General features: G+C 36.1%; 1 protein-coding gene and 1 long non-coding RNA gene across 2 annotated transcripts; both read right to left on the bottom strand.

The window, feature by feature from the left end:
• LOC141353041 (uncharacterized) lies at positions 1–4,207 on the bottom strand. Its single transcript, XR_012360089.1, has 3 exons — positions 4,099–4,207; positions 252–532; positions 1–54 (listed from the first exon to the last, which is right to left on the bottom strand). It is a non-coding gene; the product is annotated as an uncharacterized lncRNA (long non-coding RNA).
• Positions 4,208–5,370: 1,163 nt separating this feature from the next.
• LOC129451113 (adhesion G-protein coupled receptor G5-like) lies at positions 5,371–9,169 on the bottom strand. The gene is made up of 8 exons (XM_055214179.2): positions 7,745–9,169; positions 7,593–7,645; positions 6,686–6,854; positions 6,453–6,594; positions 6,111–6,227; positions 5,859–5,975; positions 5,703–5,742; positions 5,371–5,516 (listed from the first exon to the last, which is right to left on the bottom strand). The coding sequence occupies exons 1-8, from the start codon at positions 7,750–7,752 to the stop codon at positions 5,371–5,373; spliced, it is 792 nt and encodes a 263-aa protein (XP_055070154.2). The 5' UTR covers positions 7,753–9,169.
• Between the last annotated feature and the right edge of the window lie 1,929 nt (positions 9,170–11,098).

Consider the following 11,098-nt stretch of genomic DNA (forward strand, 5'->3'; position numbering starts at 1 on the left):
CTTGCTGTTTTTTAGTCCTCCCTGTCAGACACATCCACAGAAAGATGTAAAACCCTGCCAAAACAAACAGCAAGTTTACATCAAGTAAGTTGATGTGAGTTCAGTACAGCATCTTTTCACATTTCAAGGTTTGCTGCTAAGAATTAAAGTCTCCACTAAATGCATAAATGTAAATGATTAAATGCATCATTAAATGCAAATGATGAAAACTGTACAAAAAAGTTAGCAAATAAATTCTTGCTTGAGTCTACCTTGTGTTGAGTTGAAGATGCAGAAGAGGTAAAGAATAGGATAGTTTGTATATCCCAAGGTGAAAAAGGCCAAACCCCACGTGGTCCCCAGCAGACACATTAAACCAAGAACTGTGCTGGCATTCTTGCAAGCTGTTTTGCTCTTAGGCCCGTTGTCTGATTTTTGTAGCATAAAGATCATTCTAGACACTACGATCAGGATTACGGAGTTGAACAGGAATACAAGGATAAAGTAGGAAATGTTCACAGCATAAGGGATGACATCATCTGTTGTCCAGCAGCTGTATTAAATAAAATAAACATGTTTGAAGGTTTAAATAGTTACAGAGATGTGTGGCACTGAGTGGGTTAAAATGTTTGGGGAAATTTTTTCAAATGTCAAAATGTTTATTAAGATTTATGATTAAGAAGCATGTATTTTATACATAATAACTAATTATATATTTTTTAATATTTATAATATTTTTTTTATCAAAACACATAGGGCCCTATTTTAACGATCTGAAACGCAAGTGCGAAGCGCAAAGCGCAAGTGACTTTGTGGGCGTATCTTGGGCGCTGTTGCTATTTTCCCGGCGTGAGAAATAACTCTTGCGCCAGGCGCAAATCAATACGGGGTTGGTCTGAAGTAGGTTTATTATTCATAGGTGTGGTTTGGGCGTAACGTCAAATAAACCAATCAAAACGCTATCCAACATTCCCTTTAAACGCAAGGGCGCAAATTCCATGGCGGGTTGCTATTATTATGATGGATTTACCAGACGCACGCCAGGAGCGGTTCACAGCCGAGGAGACCGACGTTCTTGTAAGAGCAGTCAAAGACAGAGAAGTTGTTTTGTATGGCGCCCAAATCAGGGTAGGTTAAACAGGCGTAAGAGGAAATAGCCACAATTGTCTCATCAGCTGGCATCCCCTTCGTTGCGCCAAGCGCTACAATGATGTCAGGAGACGGGGGAATCCCAAGCTTGCCAGCATAAATCGGGTACACCGTGTAACGGGAGGTGGATCTGTCTCTACACATGACTTGACGCCAGGTGAGGACATCGCTGCGTCCACCCTCACCACTGAAAGGGTTTGGGGGCTTTGAAATCGGACCCAAGAAACGCAAGCAAGGTCCAACCCCAAAGTACACTTACAAATCAAGTTCATATACATTAAGGTTTCTTATGAATTTTTTTTAATTATTATTTACATAAAATAAACATAATACAGCCACACAACAAACTTATGAAAATATTTTAATCGTTATTTGCATGAGAATTTTTTTACGCAGCCACACCATAAATAAAAACTATCACCACAATGCTCACCACTATGATTTCCCTTATTTCATGTGTTAATATTTTTTATTGTAATAATTTATGATTTGCAAAAATAACTGTTGCATCTGTGTAGATAAGATAAGCAAAGTGTGTGCGCATTGTGCACGCTATACATTATGGTCAAGCATGCGCCCTTAAAATAGCATAATGAACCACGCGCAACGCACCACTGACTTTAGACCATTTTTTTCTGGTCAGTGGCGCAATTGTTTTTTGAAACTACAAAATAGCATCAGGGATGGTTTGCGCCAGAACAAGCCTCCTTTTTTTGCGCTGAACCGCCCAGGGAGCGCAAGTTCATCCCTAGTTTGCCGACGTGCGTCTGTGGAGGGAAAAAAAAACGCTGTGCGCCGGTGCAAAATATGAATGATAGATGCGTCACTGACAAAGTCAATTGCGCTGGGTGCAAGATAAGGCCCATAATGTCTTAATAAACATCAAGTTAGCCATTTGTGTGTAAATTTCCACTGTAGGTTTTAAGTAAAATTACAACATTCTTTGTCTGAATATGCAAAAAAGTCTGACAGCCAGTGTCGGCCGGTGACTTCTTTATTCGAAGGCGCTCGATGTGGAGTTCGTCACAACACGTATGTAGCCCGTCGTGTGTGGTTCGTAATTTCAAAATATGTGTTCTGCACTTGAGAGATTCTGTGTGCATCACGTGTCTTGTCAAAATAAGTGCCTGCTGCAGATGCGTCTAAAGGGTTTATGATAAAAGACACGTTCGTGTTTGCCAGATACTCGCATAATCTCATGCATAATCAGAGTTTACTGTTAAGGTAGTGTCTTGTGTGTATTTTGTGAACGTGAGCGTCTCTTTTATCATAAACGGTTTTGACCAAACAAGTGATGCATCTGGTTTACATGACACAACAAACACATATTTTGAAAACGTAAGCAACGCACATGACACTCCGAACACTTAGGGCTCTATCTTACACCCGGCGCAATGCAGCGCAATGCGCAACGCAAGTGTCTTTTGCTAGTTTCCACCATGCGCAATTATAATTTTCACGTTTAGCGCCGCGTTATTTAAATAGCAAATGCATTTGCGCCCCCTTTTGCGCCCATGGGCGTTCTGGTCTGAAAACGAGGTGTGTTCAGGCGCATTGTTGGCACGTTGCTATTTTGAAGCAACTAAAATAGACTACGCCATTGACCAACAAAAACCTGGTCTAAAGTCTAAAGTCAATGGCGCAATATGTTTTTTTGTTATTTAAAGAGCGCATTAGTAATATGCGCCTATAAATGGAACGACAACGCAGGTTTGCTTATCACATACATGAATGTGCAGCAGCACAAAAACGCTTTTGAATATGAAAAATTAAAGGATTGAATGTATTATTATTGATGTTTTTTTAAATGCTACCTCACGGATTTATTGTATATGATGACTCTGTACCTGTGGATATGGTGAGATGAGAAACTTTTTTAATAAATGCTTAAAAAAACTGACGCTGTCCAAGTGCTGAACCTTGCGGAGGGCCGTTTGTAAATTCTTTATTTCCTGTTTGTTACAAATAAAGTATTTTTAGAGTACAAACCTTATCTTACATACTTGTAAATTATTTTTTGATGATATTGGATAGCCATACATTTAAAGCAATTAAAAGCCTGCTTTTTTACTTCCGTGACTAAAGAAAACGGGTTTTAAAGGTTTTAATAAATAAATAACAATTTCAATACAAGTGAAAAACAACACAATTATTTAACATTAATCTTAAACTGGGAATCTTCTTCCTCCGCTTAGTTTTTCAGTTTACTAAGTCCGTCATCTAAATAGGGATTAGACATAGCGCCAGCACAACAGGCTTTTAAAGTGGATGAGAGCTGAGACTCTCATTGGTTTATTGCACGTTACGCCCAAAATACTCCCAATAATCATAAAAAAAATGGGACCAACCCTTTTCAACCACGCGCTCGGCGCACAAACAATTTTTCCCGTCGTTAAATTAGCAAGAGTGGAATCTGACACGCTCATTTAGACGTTGCGCTGTGCGCTTTAGACAATGCGCTTAGATTGTTAAAATGGGGCCCAGTCACGAGCCGCCACTGCTGACAGCATTGGTTTTGCATTAGTTTGGGGTCTGACTGCAAATGTAAAAGTCTCTATCATTTGCAAAGTCTGGTTCCAAGTCTAATCAAGATTTTGTGAAACCCACCACAAATTGACTTGGTTTTTGTCCCTGACAACTATTTTGTAGCATCTTTTTTATATTTTTGCATCATGCAAGGAAACATTTTTTATTTTCATTTGCATGATGTGTTAATGTGTGCCATTATATCTAACAGGTTTTTTTTGCATGCGTGCATCATGCAAGGAAGAGGATATTTGATTACTTGAATAGATTTGACAAATTTGAGCCATCAGTGAACAAATTATTTTACATTTGTGCATCATGCAAAATATCCATATATAACAAATTCTTTAGAGCTGTATAAATAATTTTGACATTTGAAGTGTATGAAACCATAAATAAGTTGGTTAAATGTATCAGGTGCAAAATTATAATGTGAGGACTTACAATGCATTTGTTTGATTGGTATCTGATAATGAGATATTTTTAGTACCATACACAGATCGACTGCTATGAACTGATAGCAAGCATCCAACAAGAAGAGCCGGGATTCCTGAGGGCAAGATCACAAAATCAGCCACATTTCAAAAATCTTTCCGCTGGTTTAGTAGATGTTGTAAAAGCTGTTACATTTCAACTTCTCTGCTTCTTACATTCACATTTCTTTGCAAACTAGGCTACTGTAAATTTCATTTTATAACAGACTGATCTAACAAGAATTCGTACATATTTTACGAGTGCAAAAAAGTACATTTATCATATAAATAATAACAAAACCCCACACCTAACCCCAACGTCACAGGGGCAAAGGCAAATTGTAAAAATGTATGAATGTGGTTGTATTAATTAATAAGAATTAGCCATAAAATACGCAGGGATTGCTATAGCATTGGTTATTACAAAAAATATTATACTTCTCACCCCATCCAAGCACAGAGAGCTTGACCATGTAGTGCTTGATGCGGATGTTGAAGACTCTGACCAGAAGAAGATAGAGGTGCAGAGCTTCAATGGCCATCCAGCTGAAACAACACAACAGACTGTAATGTATCGTCACAGCAATAAACACACAAACTTCATTCATATTCAGTGTGGCAGCCCATTCACTGAGCATGAAGCTGATGTTGAGGAGAAACAGAGCAGCACTCAGAGACACATGGATGCGTCTGGACACTTCTTTCCTGGCATTACTGTAAAACACACAGTAACCATTTTAACTGTTTGTTAGGCTCAATAATGTTCAAATGTCTGAGATCACATTGCAAATCTTTAATAAAGTCGCTCATGTACTGTAAATGTTAACAAAATTGATCTTTTTTACAATATGATTTCTGCAATAGTAATTATTTATATGCAAAATAAAAGTCTTTCCTGTAGTGACGTCAAACTTTTGGAAACCACTGCATTACTATGGATGTAAATAAAGCACCTTCAAATTTTGTACATACACACATGTACTGTGTATGTAGCTCACTTATGTAAATAATAATGTGAATCAGAGATCAGGTCGATATTTATTTAAAACGTAAGGAACTGCACCTGTTGACAATATAGGATAATATGGCAAAAGCAGAAAATACGGCGGACAGACTGCAGCCTATATAGCTGATATATGACATGATTTTCCACTGTTGTTCATCAATGTTCTTCATATCAATCTGTTAAGAGTGAATGGAGCACAAAGAGTTTTGTAAAGTTTATGAAGATGATATAAATCAATTAATTATTATTTAATGAATTGAATGGAAAGTCTCTATAGGTCCTTACCAGAAGCACAGCAAATGCAGTCATATGATCACAAGAACAATTCACAACATAATCACTGATCTGTTTGGTGAAACACCCGTCCTTTTTCCAGGTGTCGTCTGTTGAGTGACATGAAACAAACAAAAAAACAACTCATGTTCAGTTTTTTTGCATAAAATGCCAACATCTGAACTGCTTATTTAGAAAGATATGTGCATGATGTTTTTAAAAAATGACACAAAGGTGAGTTAATAATGATACAATAATTATTTATTTTTGGTGAAATATTTTTTACTCCAACCTACCTTCTTCATCATAGAACTGACAGGAATATGTGGTGTTTATCTATTAATATCAAAACACACACACACACACACACACACACACACACGCACACTCACACAAATCAGAATAAACTAATTTTATAAACATGTGAAAAGTGTTGTTAGAGTTACACTTACAGTTGTCTTATTGACTGGGAACTGTATTATAAGTCGATCAGTCAAATTCACAATGTCACGCCCAGGAACTTCAATCCGTATTACTTTAGAAGTTATAGTCGCATTTTTCAGTCCAAGCTGTCGAAATTACAACATTTACACAAACAACGGAGAAATTATTATAAGAAGCAGAGTAGAAAATTAAAGTAGAAATAAGAATAATAATCTAATAGTTTACACTCAGCAGAACAATAAAGAAATAAATTGACTCACAGTGAATAGCTCATCAGAATCATAGACAACTACACCGACTCTGCTTTCTTCATCTGAGACATTTAGAAAAGGCTCCACTGGGATCCATATATGTGGTGCTTTTGTATCATTTAATAACTTAAATGTGGGTCAGAAATGACATCACAATAGATTAAACAGCATAATAAATCATTTAAAACTATATGATTTAATGCTAGAAATACAATGCTCACTAAAAAAGCTAAAAATGTAATTTTACGGTATGTACAGCTTTTGCTATAATTTTTTCAGTGCTTTTGGCCTTTGTTTGGGGGGTCCCTTTGATTTTCTTTGTTTTGAGTATTGATGCAGGAAGATTTTTACCTTCGAAGTGTTGAGTACACGATCATCTGCCGTGCTTTTATTTATCTTAACCACAGCCATCGCAAAATCTTCAAATCTGTAGAAGTTGTATTTTCCCGTGACGTTCATATTGGTAATGTTTTGTATGATTTCCTTCTCCTCACTGCATCATGATGACATAACATGGATAAAAAACTAGTCAACAACAGAATTATATATTTAGAACTTTAAAAACTTTAAGTTGGTGCGTTTACCTGATGTACATTGACAAAATTGTTTTGTTTTTCAACATTTCTGGATATGCTTTCTTGGTTTGATTTTTCAAAAAACTCAGTATTTCTTGGGGGTCGGGGTGCCATCCAGTAATTAGTTCTTGAATTCGGTGATTGATAAATAATTGAATGATGTCGTTTGAATTTGTTTCTGCAATAGATGATGTTGTGATAAAATAAAATTACTAGGGTTGTCTGATTTTGCAAATATTTGCTTTATATTCATCCATTATTGCATGGTAATAATCATGAAGAAAAGAAAAACTAATATGTTTTACCATAACCTAATCTACCATTTGTACCTTTACAACATAATACAGTGTTGTACCTTTTGGGGTACATTACTGCACTTTAAGGACCCATTTTGTACCTTTAAAGGTACAATTAAATGTTCCCCCTAACATTTCACTGGTACAAAATTGTTCTGTACACAATTGGTCCTTAGGGTACAATATTGTACCCCAAAAAGGTACAACATTTATTTTCTAGGAGCTCATGTGACGCCCCTTTTTATCTTTGACTATACAAATTGAAGCCTGTATCAGGTTTATCAAGTCACTTCTGCTCACTACTTAACACTGGCACTGTACCGGCATACTTTCACACGTTTCTACACCTATCCAGAACCTTACATTCGGCAAATAAGCGGAGCTCATTCTGGATAGGCATAGGCATTGATGTTTCAAAAAAGGGAACTAAATCACTTTCATTCTTCTTTATTACTCCTGGCTGGGGGAACGTGCCCAAATGCACACTGGAGATACTATAAGTACAAGTCTAAAAGTATGAATAAATGTAAATGTAATGTAAACTAAAAGTCTACTAAAAATATTTTCCCAGTCAGGTCCTAAAATTCCTATAAAGGATTCAAATCTTTAATAACCCTTACCAAATGTATCAAACATCACAGGCATAAACAGGAGGAGTGTCATATATTTAGCTCTGAAACATAATAAAAAAAATACAGAAAAACTGATAAATATGTTTTAATATACACTGCACAGGAATTAATATATTTATGTGTAGTGTTTATTCACTTACCCAACCATTTTCTAGTTTGTGATAGGATCAAAGTTGTGAAGCTATGCGTGGCAACTTTGTAATTGACACGCTGTATTGTAAAGTATATTAAGAACAGTCAAACACAAATCGTGTGGCTTCAGGCACACCCACTGAGGTTCACATTTGTTTTTCAGCAATGTAGTTAACACGCGCACACACATATATGGTGGTTTCATAAATTTGATAAAAAGAAAAACAATGGCAGAACACAAACTATATCGTTAAATAGTTCAACATCATCATCATATGGCACAGCTTTTATAGTAATATTTGAAGTATGTAGGCTAAACATAACTGTACCTGTACCTTTTAGCTGGGGTACATACTGTGTACCATTTTTTCTGACAGTGTAAATATGCAAATGGTCTACTGATGGTTTCCACAGCAATGTTTGTTATTGAGAATGACATTATAATTGAGTTGGAATGTAAATGAAGGCTTCTGATTTGAATAGCTTGGCTTTGACAACAAACAAACAAAAGCTAGGGATGGCTGCCGCAAAAGTGACATTATTGCTTTGAAGTTTATTTCGGCAAACGCTGTGGGTGAGACGGAGCGAGCGGTGTGTTGGAGAGACGTATTTGGTGTGGATATTGAAGACTGGGTGAAGTCAAAACAGAGGATTGGGCGAAAAAACACAGAGTTAAGTATTTAAAGTATTCCATTGGAAGTAATTGGTGGACATGTACTATTTACCTTGAAGAGATTGTGTACATTGAGAAGGCACTGGAAACCCATTGAGAGGAGGAAGGAACGGAAAAGTTGTTGTACTATCGACCTTGTATACACCAGACCTCTGGAAGAGAGAGGGGAGAATTAGGTGTCAACGAAACTGTGAGTACGTTGAATTGTCGTATTGCCAGTGACACCCTTGCAAAATTGTGTCGCAGTGTGTTCCCTGTGTGTTCGATCAGTGTGTAAGCGGCCCCACCTTTGAAGAGGATTGGTGGGTGAGCCGGAACTAGCTGAGAAGAGGAAGGAGTTTGTTTAAAGGTCGTGGTCTTGACGTTTCCATCTGGTCATCCTCCGCATCAACCCCTTTCAATTATTCAGGACTATTTCCCGGCCCAACGTGGTGATCTGACCCTAATTCACTGTGAGTGTGTGGAGTGCAGTGGGTGAGTCTTTTTGACGTTTGTGTACACCTGAAGAATTGTAGTGTTGTGCTGTGCCAATGTTGTCAGCGATCACTCCATAGGCCGAAGAGGAAGCCCTGTATTAGAAGAAGTGAACTGGTGTCGGTGGGCAACTGTTATATATAATATATATATGGTTAAAAGGGTCACATCTGTGTTGTTCTTTGGCAGCATGGATGGAGGAGGGCTTTTCACCACTCTCACCTTGTCAATGCGTGGTTTGGGGTACATCCTCATATGATGATGCTGTTCCTCCAGAGACTGAATATCAATAGTTGCTATACTCCAATAGATTTTACTGTGTTTTAGTTTACATGTATTATCTGTAATAATAATAATTCCTTACATTTATATAGCGCTTTTCTCAGTACTCAAATCGCTTTACATATGAACGGGGGAATCTCCTCAACCACCAAATATTACCACCTGTAATATTTACAGTATTTCACTTTTCAGACACGGTTTGAAAAAAATGAATGTCATCTAATCAATAAAAAAATGCATCAAAGCATTTCTTATTCTAGATGCAATTCTTTGCAAAAAGGTAAATTTTACACAGCCAATACAGAAAGACAACAAATGGCACTGGCAATAGGCTACACACTGAATATTTATTTTTTTGTTGTCAACTGTGTAATGATAAACTGAAAGAGCTCATATACTTGTGAGCGAGTTGTGTTGTTTGAAGGCAAATTTTGTTGCATATTTTAAATGTTTTGGCACGGTAAGAGTCTTTTGCAAACAAAATGTGTCATTTTGACCACAAGTGTCACTGTTTAGGCCTGTGTGTTAACTGCTTTGAAAATTTGGAGTTTGGTTTGACGGCTGCGTCTAAGCAATCAAAGAAAACTGTAAATTAAATTCAGTTAATCATTTAAGTGATTTTGAAAAAAAATCTATATTTCACATGCAAGCTAATTGTGTAGTTGAGGATTTTTGTGGTAAATGGGTAAGTACTTCACTGCTTTATTGTATAGATAAGAAGTATACAATTTTTTTTAATATTATTTGTATTATTGAAAATGTATAGATTTATTAAAATTATGCTTTCAATTTTGGGGTCATATAGACTGCAAAGACCCCAAAAGTAAACAGGAAACGAGGAGCGTTTGAGGGTTAAATGAATGCATTAACATTTTGGCAATACAAACACTCTGAGAAACTGAAGGAAATGCAAAGTGTGTGAAACTCGCTCAGCAGGAAATAGCCTAGTGATTCCATATAATAAACAAATATTGAAAAACACCTAATTCACTGTGTAAAAACAGAGTAAGCCTCATTATAAATCATGATCAAATGTAAGTGAAATATATACATTTTTAAGTGTTCCATTTATATAGTCATTGCTACATCAAGCAGCAGAAATCAAGTGAATGCACTTCAACAAAGTCATGTAGGTAATATCATAAAATTATACATTTAATCTTTATAAAATTATAAAAACTTAGCAAAACAACACATGAACTTAGCATTGCAGATTTGTTGCTAAAATGAATAGCCTATGTCCAAGCCTACACTGTAAAAAATGTGCTGTAATTATGCAGCTGGTTGCCAGTAACTTACTGTAGAGGATAAAGACTGAAAATGTTTCATGTTCATTCAACTTTAAACAAACCGTTGCCTAAATAACATAAATGTAAAATCTACAGTAAGTTACTGGCAGCTAGTTGCCAGTAATACCCAGTAATACTGTCATTTCTACAGACATTTTTTACAGTGTAAGTATTTCATTTACAAAGTCACCACACTTTGTTACATGTTGAACATTTTTAAAAGAAGAGCTTTTATAAACTTTAATTTAACAACCCTATACAAAAAATAAAGTAGCCAAAGAAAGCTGTCATTGGGACAGCATACTGGTACTATACACATCTGTACCTAAATGTTACATATGACTTTTTTAAAGGGTATTTAGTACCTGTTTTGGAGTACATAGTGAAACTTTATTTTTTTAAGGATTTAATTTCATGTTTTGTTTTAATAAAAGAAAATAAACCTGGAATGTTAATTGTACTTTACTTTGGTTTTGCTTTCTAACATGAATAATAACTAAAAACCTGTTATTCTGAAAAATGATTTAAGTGTTGTGTTTATGGCTGTCAGTGGATATAGTCTTCTTATTTTCTTGCTGTTGTTTAGTCCTACCTGTCAGACACATCCACAGAAAGATGTAAAACCCTGCCAAAACAAACAGCAA

The sequence above is a fragment of the Misgurnus anguillicaudatus genome, chromosome 21 (assembly GCF_027580225.2).
Source record: "Misgurnus anguillicaudatus chromosome 21, ASM2758022v2, whole genome shotgun sequence".
Lineage (NCBI taxonomy): Eukaryota > Metazoa > Chordata > Actinopteri > Cypriniformes > Cobitidae > Misgurnus > Misgurnus anguillicaudatus.

Bases quoted from the DNA above. Each gene is read 5' to 3' on its own strand.
- LOC129451113 (XM_055214179.2), bottom strand. The intron at 5,976-6,110 runs GTGAGTCAATTT...TAATTTCGACAG, and splicing joins ATTCTGATGAGCTATTCACT to CTTGGACTGAAAAATGCGAC. The intron at 5,743-5,858 runs GTAAGTGTAACT...TGATATTAATAG, and splicing joins TCCCAGTCAATAAGACAACT to ATAAACACCACATATTCCTG.